General features: G+C 40.3%; 1 protein-coding gene across 6 annotated transcripts in view; it reads right to left on the bottom strand.

Annotated features, from left to right (window-relative positions):
- Nucleotides 1–20,000, bottom strand: part of Syn (synapsin) — a 747,383-nt gene that overhangs the window by 226,517 nt on the left and 500,866 nt on the right. For all 6 annotated transcript variants that reach the window (XM_076177098.1, XM_076177097.1, XM_076177095.1 and 3 more), the window contains one exon: nt 18,569–18,718. In XM_076177098.1, the coding sequence (XP_076033213.1) occupies nt 18,569–18,718 (150 nt within the window). The remainder of the gene's footprint in view (nt 1–18,568; nt 18,719–20,000) is intronic.

Genomic DNA, 20,000 nt, shown 5'->3' on the forward strand with positions numbered 1-20,000 from the left:
AGATTGACAGACTTAAAGCTACAAAATCTCCGGGTCCAGACGAAATTTTTCCAAGAATGCTTAAAGAGTGTAAATTTGAAATCTGCGACCAGTTAACAGAAATATTCAATAAATCGGTAGACACTGGTTCTGTTCCTACTGCTTGGAGGCAGGCAAACGTTGTTCCTGCTTTTAAGAAGGGAGATAGATTGTCTATATGCAACTACAGGCCAATCAGTTTGACATCGGTTATAGGAAAAATGCTTGAATCAATAATAATATATAGACTCAGAGAACACATTGAAGGGCATAATTTAATTCGTGTTTGACAGCATGGTTTCTCCAAGGGTAAGTCATGTGTGACTAATCTTCTATCCTTTTACACTTAGGTATATAAGGCGGCAGACAACAATGAAAATTACGATATTTACCTTGACTTTAGCAAAGCGTTGGACAAAGTGCCACACCAGAGACTACTAAATAAAATGAAAGCCCATGGCATAGGAGGAAAAGTGTTAGAATGGATTAGAGCTTGGATTAGTAACAGAAAGCAACGGGTCACCATAAATGGAATAAAATGTAGGTGGGGCAATGTTACTAGCGGGGTCCCCCAGGGCTCGGTTTTGGGTCCCTTGTTGTTCATTATGTATATAAACGACTTGGACGAAGGGTTAAATAGTGATGTTAGTAAGTTTGCGGACGACACTAAAATAGGACGCCTAATTAGGTCAGGAGACGACGCCCAGATTCTGCAGGATGACCTTAATAAGCTGTTAACATGGTCGGTGAAGTGGCAAATGAACTTCAATATCTCTAAGTGTAGCGTGTTAAACGTAGGGCTACACAACCCCGAAAATAGATACAACTTAGATAACACGTTTTTAGAAAAATCTGAGTGCGAGAGGGACTTGGGAGTTCTGGTGAGTCCGGACCTTAAAACCAGGAAGCAGTGTATTAGCGCCAGAAATAAAGCTAACAGAGCATTAGGCTTCATTGCTAGGACGGTAACGAATAGAAGTGCAGAGGTAATTATTAAACTCTACCTAGCGATAGTTAAACCCATCCTTGACTATGCGGTACAGTTTTGGTCTCCGTCCTACAGAATGGACGTAAATTCATTAGAATCAGTACAGAGAAGAATGACCAAAATGATACAAGGACTCGGAAATTTGCCTTACGAAGAGAGGCTTAGGCACCTAAACTTACACTCTTTGGAAAGACGCAGAGTGCGGGGTGATCTAATAGAAGTGTTCAAGTGGATCAAAGGCTATAACAAGGGTGATGCAAACAAGGTCATCATAATAAAACAACAGGGCAGGACTCGCAGTAATGGGTACAAACTGGACAAATTTAGATTTAAGAAGGAAATAGGCAAGAATTGGTTTACTAATAGGGTGGTCGATGAATGGAATAAACTTAGTAACCATGTAGTAAGCGCTGAAACTATCAGTTGTTTTAAAAAACGATTAGACAACTTTATGGATGGGGATGACAGATGGTGATGGATACGGAGCTGCCTAGTGTAGGCCTTATGGTCTTTTGCAGTCTCCTTTATTTCTTATGTTCTTATGTTCTTATGTACTGTGAGGAGCTTCGGAGAGCTCATCTAGGGTCGCTACTAAACAGCGACATCAATCATATAGTTACGATGGCGATAAGCGTTAAAGGGATTCGTTTCGGTCCTTACCCCTCTCACGAGTGCGATTGGCCATAGTGTGAAACGGGGGTTATATGGGGTTATGAGTTCCTATGGTTTTAATCGTCAGTGGTCGAGTGGTCTAAGGCGGGTGTTATGGAGCCTCTCTTGGGTCCAGTAGCAGCAGGTTAGAATCCTCTTCGCGACTGTCATGGAGATTGTCTGATTGATGTCGCTGTTTACTAGCAAATTTCTCATATAGTTACGATGGCGATAAGCGTTAAAGGGATTCGTTCCGGTCCTTACCCCTCCCACGAGTGCGATTGGCCATAGTGTGAAACGGGGGTTATATGGGGGAGCAGTTAGCGCCCTCCCCAATCTCGATAACCAGATAGGTTATGAGTTCCTATGGTTTTAATCGTCAGTGGTCGAGTGGTCTAAGGCGGGTGTTATGAAGCCTCTCTTGGGTCCAGTAGCAGCAGGTTAGAATCCTCTTCGCGACTGTCATGGAGATTGTCTGATTGATGTCGCTGTTTACTAGCAAATTTCTCATATAGTTACGATGGCGATAAGCGTTAAAGGGATTCGTTCCGGTCCTTATCCCTCCCACGAGTGCGATTGGCCATAGTGTGAAACGGGTGGTTATATGGGGGAGCAGTTAGGGCCCTCCCCAATCTCGATAACCAGATAGGTTATGAGTTCCTATGGTTTTAATCGTCAGTGGTCGAGTGGTCTAAGGCGGGTGTTATGGAACCTATCATGAGTCCAGTAGCAGCAGGTTCGAATCTTTTGCGTGACTCTCATGGAGATTGTCTGATATATATATATATATATATATATATATATATATATATATATATATATACGTATATATATATATGTATATATATACATATATATGTATATATATGTATATATGTATGTATATATGTATGTATATATGTATGTATGTATGTATGTATGTATGTATGTATATATGTATGTATGTATGTATTTATGAATGCATGTATGTATGTATATGCAGGAAAAACACTGGAAGCGTGTGTTCTTGAAAATGCAAGGTTGACCACGAAGAAAAACTATTAAAGCAGAGCGCTTTCGTGTATTCACATCTTAAGTGCATATCTATTATTTACACTGAAGATGTGAATACAAGAAAGCGCTCTGCTTTAATATTTTTTCTTCGTGGTCAACCTTGCATGTATGTATATATATATATATATATATATATATACACACATATATATGTATATATATATATATATATCCACATATATATATATATTTTTGGAAGGAGGCCATGTTGTATACATGATTTCAAGAAATCTACAGCGACAATGGCGTTGTTGAGTTTATATTGGAGCTTTAATTTCTCTCGTGCAACAAGTTTCTGTGATGGTTCCAAATAACTGAGAAGGTGTCCAAAAGACATTTGGTGCTGTTTTCTCTTTTTTAATTCTCCTATACGTATTTCGACCTTACTCGGTCATCCTCAGGGAGGGAGTAACAATAGTTGGTGATTACAGGGGTTTAAATACAGGCCGTACATTGGCCGAACACTGGGAGAGGTCATTTCATGTAGCCGTGATCCGTAGCGCTGCGTACGTGGAAGTAGCAACTTCCTTGTGGATTGTGGAAAGGGGTGTTATTGTTTGTGTTATGTGCGTCTACTGCTTGGGAGTGTGGTTGTGGGCATGAGTTGTATGTTAATGGAAGGTTTCTCGATGTATATGTTCACTGCTTCGGCCATCTTAAGGCGAAGGGGGTCGTGAGCTTTGTAGATTATTTTAGTGTTTTCGTTTAGTGTTTGTCTGGTGATGGTGGTTTTGTGTTCTTTTGTCATGTGTGTTTTGATGGCGCCATTCTGGAGGTGGTATGTGAGTCTTTTGGAGAGGGTCATAGAAGTCAAAAAGACCTCACATATGTCTACATTGGCCGAACACTGGGAGAGGTCATTTCATGTAGCCGTGATCCGTAGCGCTGCGTACGTGGAAGTAGCAACTTCCTTGTGGATTGTGGAAAGGGGTGTTATTGTTTGTGTTATGTGCGTGTACTGCTTGGGAGTGTGGTTGTGGGCATGAGTTGTATGTTAATGGAAGGTTTCTCGATGTATATGTTCACTGCTTCGGCCATCTTAAGGCGAAGGGGGTCGTGAGCTTTGTAGATTATTTTAGTGTTTTCGTTTAGTGTTTGTCTGGTGATGGTGGTTTTGTGTTCTTTTGTCATGTGTGTTTTGATGGCGCCATTCTGGAGGTGGTATGTGAGTCTTTTGGAGAGGGTCATAGAAGTCAAAAAGACCTCACATACCACCTCCAGAATGGCGCCATCAAAACACACATGACAAAAGAACACAAAACCACCATCACCAGACAAACACTAAACGAAAACACTAAAATAATCTACAAAGCTCACGACCCCCTTCGCCTTAAGATGGCCGAAGCAGTGAACATATACATCGAGAAACCTTCCATTAACATACAACTCATGCCTACAACCACACTCCCAAGCACATAACGCACATAACACAAACAATAACACCCCTTTCCACAATCCACAAGGAAGTTGCTACTTCCACGTACGCAGGGCTACGGATCACGGCTACATGAAATGACCTCTCCCAGTGTTCGGCCAATGTACGGCCTGTATTTAAACCCCTGTAATCACCAACTATTGTTACTCCCTCCCTGAGGATGACCGAGTAAGGTCGAAATACGTATAGGAGAATTAAAAAAGAGAAAACCGCACCAAATGTCTTTTGGACACCTTCTCAGCTATTTGGAACCATCACAGAAACTTGTTGTACGAGAGAAATTAAAGCTCCAATATAAACTCAACAACGCCCTTGTCGCTGTAGATTTCTTGAAATCATGTATATATATATATATATATATATATATATATTTATATATATAATCAGAGTTGACAAATTTGAGTAAATTTGGTGTAGGAAAACTCAGAATGACGGCGGGGGTAATTCATTCCCTTACGTTTCAGGTGTATGCCTTCCTCAGAGAGAATGACAAAAGTACATACATCTCGCCTTATATACAAGAGCTCCGGGGACTCTGTCTCGCTGGTTTTCATTGGGGATTTTTGCTCATCGTGGGAATATGTCTTCCTGTGGGATCGTGCCTTGTTGATTTTGTTTCCGCTATTATAATGTTTCCGGTTTTTCTAGCCAGGTTGACAAATCCTTCCCTATGATTGTTGGTGTCTTCTGTACAGATGTGCGCTGCTTCTACGGTTTTTTTTTTATTTCTTCTTATCGAGTCCTTTGTTGATAATTCCTTATGAACCCAAAAGTATGAGCTGCATGCTACTAAGCAGTTTTTAGCCCCACAATAGCAAACAGCCAATACCCCAGACGGGGTGGATGGGAAGTGGTGAGTTCCAGGAAAAAATTGTAGTGGAGAATTGATGGTAGAGATATGTCTAGAAAGAGTGTTGATAATAATAAATACAATGTTTAGGAAGAAAATCAAGCATGAGTATACATGTGAGAGGGTGGTGGATGGAAGGGTGGTAGATAGGGCTTTATTGGACTATATAGTGGTACCAGCAGAAAAGTAGGAAGAGGTTTGGTTATACATGTTCTAAGGGGAGAGAGTAGGGGAATATCAGATAATTTTTTGGTGAAATGTAAGTTGAGAGTGGACGACAGATGGAGAAAGAGGAAAAGGTCAGAAGGTAGAGAGGTGCTTACAGTAAACTGCTTAAATGAGAAAGAGAAAGAAAAGGAGTACAAGAAGAAGCTGAGAGAAGAGTGAGGGGCAGTGAAGGATAGAGTAGAACTAGGAGTGAAGTAGGAATGGAGATGTCTCAAGGAGGGAGTCACAAGGTGTGCAAAGATGGTGTGTGGAACAAGGAGGACGGGAGGAAATAGAAGTAGTGATGTGAGTGGTGAAAAGATGAAGAAAGGAAGGTTGTAGAAGAGTAGAAACGGCTATTCACAGATTGGTTACAAAATAGAAGGAGAGAATCATATGAGAAGTACAAAGAAAAGAGAAGTAAAGCATAAGATAAAGGAGGCAAAGAGGAGAGAATATGTGGAATGGGGTAAAAGTATGAGAGAATATATTTAAATTAATGAAAATATGTTTTGGAATGAAATTACGAGAGGAAGAGGAGGCAAATCAAATAGAGACGAAAAAGTAAAAGGTTCAGATGGAGAGATGATAACAGAAGAGACGGCAGTAAGAGGAAAATGGGCCGAGTATTTTAAGGAGTTGTTAAATGTGAAGCAGGATAGGGAGAGAAAAGTAGTTGCAGTGGGAAGCGTTAAGAAAATGAGAGTGATGAATAAGAAAAAAGGAGGAGAAACAAAGAAAGATGAGATGAAAGTAGTCATCAAAAATATGAGAGAAGGTAAGGCACCTGGATTGGGTGAATTTTATGCGGAGTGTCCATAAAGAAGACGTACAGTGATGGTTGACTGGGTGATGAGACTGTTTAATGTCTGTCTAAAAGAGGGTAGAATGCTGGAGGAGTGCTTGTATAGTTCCAATTTACAAAGGAAAAGGGGACAAGTGTGAGTGTAGTAGTTTCAGAGGGATCAGTTTGTTGAGTGTAGTTGGAAAGGCTTATGGGAGGGTTTTGATCGAGAGAATTAGGAGAAGAACAGAGGGAGTAATTAGTGAGGGACAGTGTGGGTTTAGGATCAGATATGTGGTAAGGCAGCTATGTGAGAAAGCTTTAGGAAAATATAAGGATGTTTTGGGGACTTTATGGATTTGGAAAAAGCTTATGACAGGGTAGACAGGAAGGCACTGTGATAGGTATTGAAAATATATGGGATAGGAGGAAAGCTGTTAATAGCAGTCAAGAGTTTTTACGAGAGTAATAGAGCCTATGTTAGAATTGGAAATGGAGAGAGTGAGAGGTTTCAGGTAAAGTTGGGACTTCGCCAGGGATGTAATATGTCGCCTTGTTGTTCAGTTTATACATGGATGGGGTGGTGCGAGAGATAAAGGTATGGGTAATTGGCCAGTGATTAGAGATAATTAAAGAAAATGGAGAAAAATGGAAGATAAACAAGTTGTTGTTTGCTGACAACGCTGCGCTTGTGGCAGGATCAGAGAAGGGATTGAGGAAGTTAGTGACGGAGTTGGGAAAGTGTGCGAAAAAAAGGAAATTCAAGAGAAATGTGAGGAAAAGTAAGGTGATGAGGTGTACAAGGGTAGAGGATATCAGCAAATTGTAAGTGAGTATTAAGGGAGAGAGACTGAAGGAAGTGGGAACCTTTAGATACTTGGGTGTGAATGTGGCGGGAAAGGGAGGAGTGGAGGTAGAAATAGAATGTAGATTGAGAGAAGAATGTAAATGTCTTAGTGGATTAAAAAGTGTAATGAGAAATTGACATTTGGGAATAAATGCTAAGAGGAGTGATTGTGCCGACAGTACTATATGGGACAGAAACATGGAACATAAGAGAGGAAGAATTTAAATGTGTTTGAGATGAAATGCCTAAGAAGTATTGTAGGGGTTACTAGACTGGATAGAGTGAGAAACAAGGAAGTGAGGAAGAGAGCCGGAGTAAAAGGGTGTTGGGAGATAGGGTTGATGAAAGAGTATTTGGATGGTTTGGACACATGGAAAGAATGAGTGATGAAAGATTAGTGAAAGAGGTGTGGAAGGCAAGGATGGAAGGAGTAAACATGAAGGGGCAACCTGAGATGAGATAAATGGATGGGGTAAAAGGGGAATTGGGAAAGATGGGAATATCTGTTGAAGAACGAAGGGAGAAGATAGAAGATAAGGGTAAGTAGAGAATGGTTGTGTATCGATGATGCTGTGATGCATTGTCAGTTTCTAAGTCTCACACCTTATATTATTGCTGGCAGAATGCATTGACTGTAAAATTTATGTCTTAAATATAAAAGTAGAGAGCTTCCATGATTTCATCATACATACATACATATACCAAGGCTTTTTCCCCCTTTCAAGGAAGGTAGCCAAAAAGGGAAAGGCATAAAAACACTCCCACCCATTTCATCCCTAAATACACTCCACACCCCTCCCACCCTCCCTCTCATCTGAGCACCTCCTGGATGACGGGTCATCCCTGCACCTTGCCCACCGCCCTGGGTCAGAAGCAGTGTCGCAAGACACAGCACATCCACAGCAAGGCCGCTTCATTTAATCGGCGACCCCCCCTCTCCGTCCCCCCTTGCATATAAGGAGAGGACGGGGAGAAATCCCTTCGGGCTGCGTCAAAATTTACTCACACATACTATCCCACCCCCACCCCCCCGCCCATTCCTCCTCATGCAATCACAACATCATCCATATACAACCATTCTCCACTCACCTCTGTCTTCCGTCCTCTCCCTTCCTTCCTCAACAGACATTCCCCTCTTCCCCAAAGCCCCCTTCACCCCATCCATCCACCTCATCCTAGGACGTCCCCTCATGTTCACTCCCTCCACATCTGCCTTCCATACCTCTTTTACTAGTCTTTCTTCACTCATTCTTTCCATGTGTCCAAACCATCCTAATATTCTTTCATCAACTCTATCTCCCAGCTCTTTTTTCACCCCTGTTCTCCTCCTCACCTCCTCATTTCTCACTCTATCCAGCCTAGTAACCCCCACCATACTTCTCAGACACCTCATCTCAAACACATTCAAACTCCTTCTCTCTTCTTCTCTTATGTTCCACGTTTCTGACCCATACAGTGCTGTTGGCACAATCACTCCTTCATACAGTCTCCTCTTCGCATCCATTCCTAAATGTCTATTCCTCATTACACTCTTTAATCCACCAAGGCATTTACTCGCTTCTCTCAATCTACATTCTACCTCCACCTTCACTCCACCTTTTCCTGCTACACTTGCACCCAAGTATCTAAAACTATCCACTTCCTCCAGTCGCTCTCCCTTAATGTTCACTTCCAGTCTACTGCCACTTTCACCCCTTGTACATCTCATCACCTTTCTTCTATCACATACTCATCACCTTTCTTCTATCACATACTCTCCCAAACTCTGCCACCAGCTTCCTCAATCCCTCCTCTGACCCTGCCACAAGCGCAGTGTCGTCCGCAACCTATAGTAATAGCCATTTTTTCTTTCATTATCATGTTCTTCAGTAACTTTCACCATCTTGCGTAAATAATTATATTCTTCAATTTCTTCAAGAATCTAACCATCAATTATAATCTCTTTTGAACTTTTTTTTTAACTTTCGTGTTGAACATTACTTTGTTTTTACTCTTATTCATTTTTAAACCTACTTTCAAACTTTCCTTCTTCCGATCACTCGGCATATCTTGCAAGTTGCCTGTTCTTTCTGAAATAGAAATAATATCATCCGCAAATCTTTGGTGGATAAAATATTCGCTATTATCTTCAAACCTTTCTCTTCCCAACACTACCTTTTGAAAATCTCTTCCAAGCAAACTGTAAATAATTTGGTTGAAACTGTATTGTCTTGTGTCTTGTCGTACTTCTTTTTCAAATTTTATCTCATCTGTATCTTCATGCAGTCAAATTACGGCAGAACATTTTGCAAGAACCTTTTTCAGAACCCTTACGGCATGTTTGTTTGCACCCTGGTTGCGAAGTGAGCTATTTGTTCTACCAAGTCAAAGGCCTTCTGGTAATCTACAAAAGCTAAACAAAGAGGTATATTATATTTTGTCGTTTTCTCGATTTGTTAATTCATTGCCTGCAAATGGTCTAGAGTCAATTATCCGCTTCTGAAACCTGCCATTTTTTTTTTTTTCCCATCTAAAATTTGACTTAGTCTATTTGTGAGGACCTTGGAGAATAAACTATATACATATGGTAGCAAGCTTATCGGTCGGTAGTTACTAAAGTCCTTCTGGTATCCCTTTTTATGACGCAAAATCACTATAGCATTGCACCAGGATTCATGAACGCCTTCTTGACTGAGCTAACTTACAATGAACTTCTTTCCCTGCGTCTTTCAGAAGATCTATCAATATACCATTTTCCCCAAGTGTTTTTCCTAGTTTCATGTTTTTCAGAGCAAACTCTTCTTCTCCCATGGTAACTTCTGATACACGATTAACGTCTACAGATGAAGTTACTGGCTCAATTATGGTCTTTGACGAGTAAAATTCTTGATCAAATTCTCCTACTTTTTTACCATTCTGTCTCTACGTTTAATGATCTCTCCACCTCTATCTTTCAAACATATCACTTGCTGCCATCCTAAAGCATGTCTGTGTTCGGCTCCTTTAATATTTTGTTAATAAGATTGCTTAGTTCTAGTCTCTGTGTTTCATCTCTCCTGCATTTGATCTGCATAGTCCTTTTTTAATTAGGTCATTTGTAGATGAGGAGTATTAGTTTTCTCTAATATTTTTTGTACTTCCTACTTTCTGCCGAGTCCCTAATTTGCACTTTTGACGGCGTCATCGTTATTTCTTAAGGATTCCAATCTATTTTTAGTTTCTAACTGAAATTTCTTCTTCTTATCCTTAACCTTTGCAAGGCTTATTTTCTTTCTTTAAAACCAATTTATTTCTCTCGGCTCTAAAACTGAATTTGGCTATGCAGCCTACCATTATATTGACACTACCTATATTTACTTCATTTATGACCATTGCTAACGATCTTCCTCTCATATCCTAATATGAAATCTATTTCATTCTTTGTTGTTTCATTTGGACTTCTCCGGGTCAATTTACGACATACACGCTTTTGGAAGAAATTGTTAACTAATTTTGTAGTTCTCTGCAAAATTGACCAACATCACCTCTGTCATTTCTCTCCCCTACTCCAAACTTTCCAATGTACGACTAATCTCCCATGTTCTTCCCCTCTTTAGCATTAAAGTCACCCATTACCAATGTGTATTTCCTTTTTTCTTAATCCATTACCTGGCTTAAATAATCATAGAAGGACTCAATTTTTTGTCCGAAGTCTGTGAAATTGGTTCATAAACCTGAATAATTTTCAGAGTACCTATTACACAGCCTAATCACAATTCAAGCTACCCTGTCTCATTAACTACTGAACTTCACTGCGTTACCAGCAACCTCTTTGTTGCGTGTGTGTATGCGTTATACAAACACAGACACAAACACGCAATCTATTTTATTTACCTATTTCTTGTTTGGTAGACACATCATCAGGAAGGAATTTGGTCCTCGATGTACCATGGACAGAGCACAAATAATTCCTAGTTGGATTAGAGTATTGATCTGCTTGGTTAATGTTTTTTATTTCAAATCTTTATTCTTTTTATTGTTAATGATAGTATTGGTTGTAATTGCTCATTGTTTGCATTTTTGTATTCCATGAATTCCCTTTACATATCCATTTATTTCCATATCATGAGGAAGATGTTGGTGGGCTTGTAATAACCTTTGTTTCGCATGAAATAAATTGAACAACTTGTATGACTTATAAGTTCCTAATGTTAAACGTCTTTATTTGAATTTATATAGAATTGTGTTTGATATAAGCATTATGAATTCTAATTTATCATAGCAAAAACTAGACAAATATGCAATCTATATTACGTCGTCAGTAATCATAGTTGTTTTTAAACATTGTACATAAATTTTGATACCCAGCATTTAAGGGAGTTCGAGGAAAGTGATGACAGGTGAAGGGGAAAGAGTGAATTTATTGCGAGGATTGTACCTCATAAAATTCCTAACGATAATCTATACCCGTAGGTCCCAATCCCTCCGTTCCATTTTCTTCCTGTTCGTAATAACATAAGAATAAATAACTGCAAGAGACCATAAGGCCTACACTAGGCAGTTCCATGTCCATTACTACCTGTCATACCCATTCATAAAGTTGTCTAACCTTTTCTTAAAACAACCTATAATTTCAGCGCTCACTACATAGCTACTAAGTTTATTCCTTTCGTTGACCACCCAATTCGTAAACCAATTCTAACCTATTTCCTTCTTAAGTTTAAATTTGTCCAATTTAAATTCATTAATGCGAGTCCTGCCTTGTTATCTCAGTATGATGACCTTGTTTGCATCACCCTTGTTAAAGCCTTTGATCCACTTGAATACCTCTATCAGATCACCCAGCACTTTGCGTTTTTCCAGGGAGTGTAAGTTAAGGTGCCTAAGCCTCTCTTCGTAAGGTAAATTTCTGAGTCCATGTATCATTTTGGTCATTCTCCCCTGTACTAATATTACTGTCCATTCTATAAGACGGAGACCAAAAATGTATCGCATGGTCAAGGATGGGTCTAACTAACTCTAGATAGAGTTTGATAATTACCTCTGTACTTTTATTCGTAACCGTCCTGGCAATGAAACCCAATGCTTTTTTAGCTTTATTCCTGGCGCTCATGCACTGTTTCCTGAATTTAAGGCAGGACTCCCTAGAACTCCCAATTCTCTCTCGTACTTAGTTTTATCTAGAAACGTGTTATCTAAGCTATATCTGTTTTCGGGGTTGTGTAGCCCTACGTTTAACACGCTGCACTTTGAGATATTGAAGTCCATTTGCCATTTCACCGACAATGTGAGCATCCCTCAGTTCCCATTACTCTCTCCTCTTCACTTCTTTGTCTCGTTCTTCCCCAACCATGTTGTATTTTTTACCCTCCCAAGTCCCTTTTTCTTTCATGTTATGTTTTTTCTCCTTGTTCCTAGTAATTTTCCCTCTCACGTTGTTAAAGATACGACTATCGCCCTTAAGTCGCCTTGCTAGGTGGTCTGTCGTCTGCTTCCCGCCATTTCTATATTTACTTGTTTTGAATTGGTTAGATTTGATTAATACTACCATTATCATTATAATGGTCTGCTATATATTTTTATATGATTATGTTTGTGCATTTATTTGAATCCAGGGAAAGAGGGTAATTATTTACCATCTTTGAAATATCTTGTTTTCGTAAGCAAATAAACAGAATCGACGCCATATTTTTTTTATTTGAATCCCGCTCGACTTTTCTGGTAAAGCCGGCAGATTTTGTGAGGTTTTTGAACATTACATTTGGTGCCCAGACCCGGGAAACCCTATCTAAGTCCTTTAAGAATAAGATTAACCATTTTTAAGGCTTGACACGATGTCTGCCAAATTACAAGAAGCTAAGAAAAAGAGAGCGTCAGCCAAAGGCTGGGTGACGCGCAGCGTCAAGGAATTAGAAGATTTATTGAATGATGACGCTACCAGCCTCGAATTATTAGAAGCTACCATTTGCACATTTGACAAGAGGCTTGCAGATCTTGAGAAGCACCAGACGGCAGTGGAGTTGGAATTGAACTCTGACGAAGTAGAGTCAGATATGGATAAAACTGACAAGTTTCAAAAATCTGCCAGGAAGATTAGAGCAAAGGCTGCCAAGCGCCTGAAGGATATGACTGCTGTAAGTGATTCTATCTCCGTTTCTTCTAAGGATAGATCAGAGGTTAGGTTACCTAGTTTAGAGATCCCTAAAATGTTGGCGAAGCTATAGAGTGGCAACCCTTCTGGGACCGCTTCGAAGCTCTGGTTGACCAGAGTGACTTGCCTGTTATAAGCAAGTTCTCATACCTGTAGTCCCTTCTTCGAGGAGAGGCACTTTCTGTCATTCAAGGTTTGGCGATTACCGCTGCAAATTATAAGATAGCATGTGATCTACTCAAAGATAGATTTGGCAGCACTGAAAGAATCGTATTCGCCCATGTGTCGGGTTTAATGAACGCTTCTTTGACGTCAAGAGCTAAAGGAGCTAATCAATGTGACTCCCTATGGAAGTTACGAGACCAACTGTTGCGGCATATAAGAAGTTTGGAAGCCCTTGGGTTCAACGGTAACCAGTATGTCATAGTGTTGACTCCTATCATCGTAGCTCGCCTACCACAGGACATCCGTCTGGAGTGGTCGAGGGAAAGTGCTGGACGTGAAGGCGATTTGGACTGGTTAATGAAGTTTCTGCAAACCGAGATCCAGCGTCGTGAACGATCGGAGATTTTTAAGGATTTGTCCATGGAGAAGAGCAACACACCACAAGATGTCGAAAGAAGAAAAGTTAGTTCGGCTTCAGCCTTGCAGACGTCAGCTGAAGAAGGACCACAATAGTGTGTATTTTGTCAGAAAAGACACAAGTCCGAAAAGTGCAATCAGATATTGAGATTGGATATCCTTAGACGTGAAGAGAAAGTGAAATCCCTAGGACTTTGTTTTAAGTGCCTCGTCAAAAGACATATGTCCAAGGACTGTAGAGGAAAAGTGAAGTGTGCGCAGTGCTCCGGATATCACAATGTCTTGTTTTGCAGAACAAGCAAAACAATTTGTGTCACTAATAATTCACCAAGTAGACAGGGTATCGCCCACACCCCCAGTGAACAAGTTAATAATGCAGTCAATACTGGTAGTGGTACTGTTGAGCATGTTGGCATCTCTCATGATCAGAGAGTTAAAAGGTCCACTGTCTTGCAAACTGCTAAGATCAAGACTCTAACTAATAATGGGAAATCTATTAATGCTTTTGCCATGTTTGATTTAGGGGCAGACACTACTTATGTGAGCCATGATATTGTTAGAAGAATCAAACCCAAGTGGGTTACATCTAAGTACACTTCATACTCAACCTTTGGGAATAAGAAATCACAAAATAGAAAAGAACGGAAATATGATGTGAAAGTGATTGACACTCAGGGTAATCCTCACTCAATATTAGCGGTCGAAGTTGAGACCATTTGCCCACCCTTAAGCCGTCAAAGGATTCCCTCCGATGTTTTGCATTCCCTTTCACATCTACAGTTAGCTGATGACTATGGACGTGATCGTGACCTCACTTTGGATATACTGATTGGTGTGGATAATTACTGGCGTTTTGTTTCCCCAGAGAACCTTATACGATGTGATGATTTAGTGGCCTTTGAGTCTGTGTTTGGTTGGATATTGTCTGGTTCTTGTATGAAAACCCAGGAAGAGAATGTATCTCACCAGATGTTGTGTATGAGTACTGCTAAACCTGTTAATGAATCTGAGCTCCATGAATTTTGGAGCCTTGAAAGTATTGGAATTTATGCTGGAAGGGATAAGTCTCCCAAAGACCCAGTGTTAGATAATTTTGAGAATTCAGTTAAGTTTGTTGATGGCAGGTATGAGGTTGCTCTTCCTTGGAAAAGTGATGTTTCTAAGTTGAGTCTGCTTGAAAATGAGACTGGAGCAAGGAAGAGGTTAGCTACGCTTAACTCTAAGTTTGAAAGGAACCCTAGTTTAAGAATTGAATATGATAAAGTTCTCAAGAGTTATGAGGACAGTAATATCATAGAAGAAGTTCCTCAATCTGAAATGGAAGGTCCCTATCCCATTTACTATATGCCTCATAGACCTGTAATTAAGGAATGTGTTTCCTCAAAAATTAGGCCTGTGTTTGATGCTTTAGCAGTGGGATCTAATGGTGTTTCTTTGAATGACTGTTTTGAATCTGGGCCTTCACTAATCCCAGATCTAGTTGAAATATTACTAAGATTCCGAAGATGGAAATTTGGCTTGGCTGCTGACATAACCAAAGCCTTTTTACAGATTAGAGTTCAGCGCCCAGATCAGGATGTTCATAGGTTTTTGTGGCAGTGCGGACAATCCATACGTGTAATGAGGTTTGTAAGGGTGCCCTTTGGTAACACCAGTAGTCCATTTTTACTGAATGCCACTCTTAGACATCATTTGAATTCATATCCTGTTTCAGTGACAGTGCAAGAGCTTCAGGAAAACTTGTATATGGATGATTGGCTCTCAGGAGCAGATACTGTTGAAGAAGCCAATACAATGTTTCGTGAAGCTCAGAGTATATTATCAGATGCTGGCATGACTTTGTCCAAGTGGAATTCTAACAGTAAGAGTTTAACTCATCAACTTAACCAGTTTTTTTAAGTTGGTGAGATTACAAAGTTATTGGGAATGCATTAAAAAGCCTCTAAGTATGTGTTTTCATTCAAGGGACTTAATTTGGATTGTAACTTCGATTTGAATTTCACTAAGAGGAACATATTGAGTTTGATTGCTCGACTGTTTGACCCACTTAGTTTAATAAGTCCTTTCACCATGTATGCTAAAATACTTTTTCAGGAAATTTGGCGTCTAGGACTTGGATGGGATGAAATCCTATCACATGACTTGCAGCAGAAATGTCAGCTGTGGACTGATGGTATTCAAAGTATTAAGACATTTGAAATCCATAGATGTTATTACCCAGATTCATCTTTAAGTTTATTAGTAGGATTAGAGGTACATGCTTTCAGTGATGCATCTGAAAATGGTTATGGTAGCTGTCTATATCTACGTATACCTAAATCAGATAAGGAGTTTCATGTATCATTTGTTATGGCTAGGACAAAGGTTGCTCCCATCAAACGGGTTACGTTACCCAGGCTGGAACTTCTTGGAGCCTTGTTGTGTGCTCGTCTCAGTCATTTGTAAAATCTACACTACGTTTGAATGATTGTGTAAGATTAGTTTGCTGGACAGATTCTAAAGTTGCTCTGTCTTGGATAAAAGGTAATCCTAATAGGTGGAAGATGTTTGTTGCTAACAGAGTAACTGAAATTCAGACATTAACATCTCCAAGCAATTGGTTCCATTGCCCTGGTACAGACAACCCCGCTGATTTGATGACCCGAGGTCTTTTGGCTGATCAACTAATTTCAAATAACATGTGGCTTGGGGTCCCAATTAGTTATCTAGTTCCTCATGTTTCCATGCTTGAGCTAATATTGATGGTGAGACACACATTTTGGCTCACACCTGTAAAGAGAGTAAGGGAGAGGGAACAGCCTTGAATGTTAATGAGAAAGCCACATCTGTATTTGACTTTAGTAGATGTAGTGAATTTAGCAAAGTTATGAATATTGTTGCCTGGGTTAAGAGGTTCATTATTAATTGCAAACCTGATGGCACAAAACATTCTGGCCCTCTCACTTATGAGGAGTTGATCAAAGCAGAGGACAATATTTTGATCTGTGTTCAGAAAGAAAGTTATGAGAATGAAAGAAATGCTTTGTCTCAAGGGAAACCCCTTCCTAGAAATTCTTCCTTGATAAAATATGACCCCTTTCTAGATTCTAATGGATTGCTGAGAGTCAAAGGTAGACTTCAGTATTCTGACTTAAGTTATGACAGCAAGCACCCCATTATAATTCCTAATTGTCATGTGGCCAAACTTATAGTACAGTTTCAGCATAACATTTTGAAACTTGCTGGTGTTCACACCCTCATGTCCACCATTAGAAACTCTTACTGGATTGTTGGATTGAGACAAGTGGCCAAAAGAGTTTGTAGAGAATGTGTTGCTTGCAAGAGATTTGATTCTAGACCATGTAGTCAGTCAGCCCCTCCTTTGCCAGAATTGAGGGTTAAATCTACCTTCCCCTTTGCAATAACTGGATTGGATTATGCGGGTCCCTTGTTTTCAGTTGATCAACTATCTCAGAAATTGTATTTCTTGTTGTTCACTTGTGCTGTTACAAGATCTGTTCATTTAGAGTTAACAGACTCACTTTCAGTGCCTGATTGTCTTTTAGCACTACGCAGATTTTCTGCCAAGCGTGGACTTCCAATCAGTTGTGTTGCCAAAGCTCTTCAGCAATACTTTAGTGTCTTGAGTCCCGAGTGGAAGTTCATTGCCCCCAGATCCCCATGGTGGGGAGGCTGGTGGGAACGACTTGTGAGGTCAGTTAAATATGCATTGAAGAAATGTCTTGGCACTAGATGCTTGACTAAATGTGAGCTTGAAACAACCTTGTTTGAAGTAGAGGCTTGTATCAATTCAAGACCTCTGACTTATGTAAGTGAATATTATGATGTAAAGAACCCTTTGACGCCCTCACATTTTCTGATTGGTCGAGTAGCTGGATTTCAACCTCATGATTCTGATGAGCATTTGGATGTTGTTAGCCATAAAGACTTAAATGAAAGAGAACATGTTCGAGAAAGGCAACTCGACAGATTCTGGAAAATGTGGAGTGATGACTATTTAAGGAATTTACCTCTCACAGTGAAGGGATCCAAACCCAATTGTAATTTGAAGAAGGGTTCTGTTGTATTGTTAAGAGAAGATAATGTACCTAGAATGAGTTGGCCTTTAGGTGTGATTATTGAGTTACCTCCTGGCAGGGACGGTATAGGTGTGTCAATGTCAAAACTGCCAAAGGAATTTTTTGTAGGCCTGTTCAGAAATTGCATGATCTGGAAAGTTGTTTTGAAACGAACAGTGTTAATGAAGATATTGATAATCCCTTAGAGTGTTCTATGCCTGATGAGAAGGATGTTGCAAGGGATGAGGATGTTGAAAGTTTTGAACTGGTGAAAGCCTCTCGAAGTGGACGGGTAGTTAAGCCCCATGTTCTGCTTGATTTGTAAGACCTGAGTTTGAGAATTGAGTCAGCCTTATATATCATCAAGGACTCTATGCATAGGACTCATTCTTAAGTGTTACATGATTTGATTGTGGTTGTCTAGTTTAATAGGAGATTGAATGCTCCTATGGTGGGGAGTATGTTAAAGATACGACTATCGCCCTTAAGTCGCCTTGCTAGGTGGTCTGTCGTCTGCTTCCCGCCATTTCTATATTTACTTGTTTTGAATTGGTTAGATTTGATTAATACTACCATTATCATTATAATGGTCTGCTATATATTTTTTATATGATTATGTTTGTGCATTTATTTGGATCCAGGGAAAGAGGGTAATTATTTACCATCTTTGAAATATCTTGTTTTCGTAAGCAAATAAACAGAATCGACGCCATATTTCTTTATTTGAATCCCGCTCGATTTTTCTGGTAAAGCCGGCAGATATTGTGAGTTTTTTGAACATTACACACGTCACTTTCCCCTCCCTCTTCTTTGTCCTTACCCTTACTACCCCCCCCCCGTATTTTTTACTTTACTTTTTACAGTTCTATTTTTCTTGTCCTTACCCACTCCCTTTTTCCAGATCTCGTCATTTGCCCTATCCCTTTCCTTCCTCTACCATGTTTTTTTTTTTCTTATTTCAGTCCATCCTACCCTGCTCATCTTACCTGACCACCTTTGCTCCGTTTCTAAAGACCACCATGGACACGTTGGTTCCTCCGTCAGAAGAGGAGGTCACACTCAGCTCCCGGAACTCTGCCTGCTCCACCCGGATATCCCAGTCTCCGTGGATGCGTTTTCCCCGGAAATATTTCGACCTGGGGAGAAAGTTGAAATTCACTAAAGTTCAAAGAGGAAGCACAATTAAAAGCTCCCGACATTTACCAAGAACAGAAAGGCGAAGAAATATCATGAAGGTACAAAAATATAAACAAGAAAAACAAATATTTTCATGCAGACCAACATATAAAAATTCAAAACGTACAATTTCTGGAAATGTGAAGCCGACACTTGAATACGCGGTATCATAGTAATTTTTTATGGTATGTGGCAACACTAGCATGTTTAATTGCTTCTCGGTAAACACACGAGAAATTCAATTGGAGACCTTAGTTTTCCACCAGAATTATCAATGTGTTCATATTGGAGATAATACTCGCGCCATTCAACGCTAAAATGTCTCAAAGTACCATCTTTTCTAGGTCATCGGAGGGAATATTTCACTGTTTGAGGACTGCATGAAGGTGGTCTTTATACGCTTCTTCTGACCAACGACATTTCATTGGCAGACCTATAGTTCGCCGTACAGAAACTGTCTTTGGAGGCAGCTTTCGACCATCTAGATGACGTGGCCCAACCAGCGAAGTTGACGCTGCATGGCGAGTACCTCAATACTGATGGACTTGGTTGTTGGAAGAATGCTGGTGTGAAGGACTCGCTCTTTCTAGGTAGTGCCAAGGATTTGCTGCAGTGACCGGATTAGAAGATTTCCAGGTTCTGGACGTGAACCCTGTAGATCGTTCAGGCCTCGCAGCCATATAATAGGATAGAGATGCACATGGCGTTGTACACCGCGACCTTAATAAAAATTGTAAAGTTCTTGTTGAGGAAGATGCGTCTGGTCAGGCGTCAAAAGGCACTGGAAGCCATTCGGATCCTATTCTGAATTTTATCGTCCGATGTGCAGGTTAAAGATGATAGACGAAACGATCTACGGCGTTGAGGTGATCAGCGCCGACGTAAAAAACAATGTCGTCTAACGGTGGGCCTGTTAGCTGACAGACCACTTCAGCCTTCCGTGGTTGATCACGAGAGTAGTACTGTAGTAGGAGTCAAATATTGCCGTAAGGACACACTGCAGCCCTTCAGCTATGTATAAAGCGAAGCCGGCGTCCTCGGCGTATTGGAGGTCAAGAAAGGTTAAGATTGAGGCCTTGGTCACCTGGAGTCGACGTAGACTAAATAGGCTACCGTCAAGCCGGAACCAAAATGGTACGCCATTGCGTGTTTCGATATCCTGACGAAAGGGGAGTGTGATGACTGTCAAGTAGATGTTAAAGATGATCGGTCGAGTACGCAGCCTTGCTTTACTCTGAAGGT

This window comes from Oratosquilla oratoria, chromosome 40, assembly GCF_046742065.1.
Source record: "Oratosquilla oratoria isolate Oo_2021 chromosome 40, ASM4674206v1, whole genome shotgun sequence".
NCBI lineage: Eukaryota > Metazoa > Arthropoda > Malacostraca > Stomatopoda > Squillidae > Oratosquilla > Oratosquilla oratoria.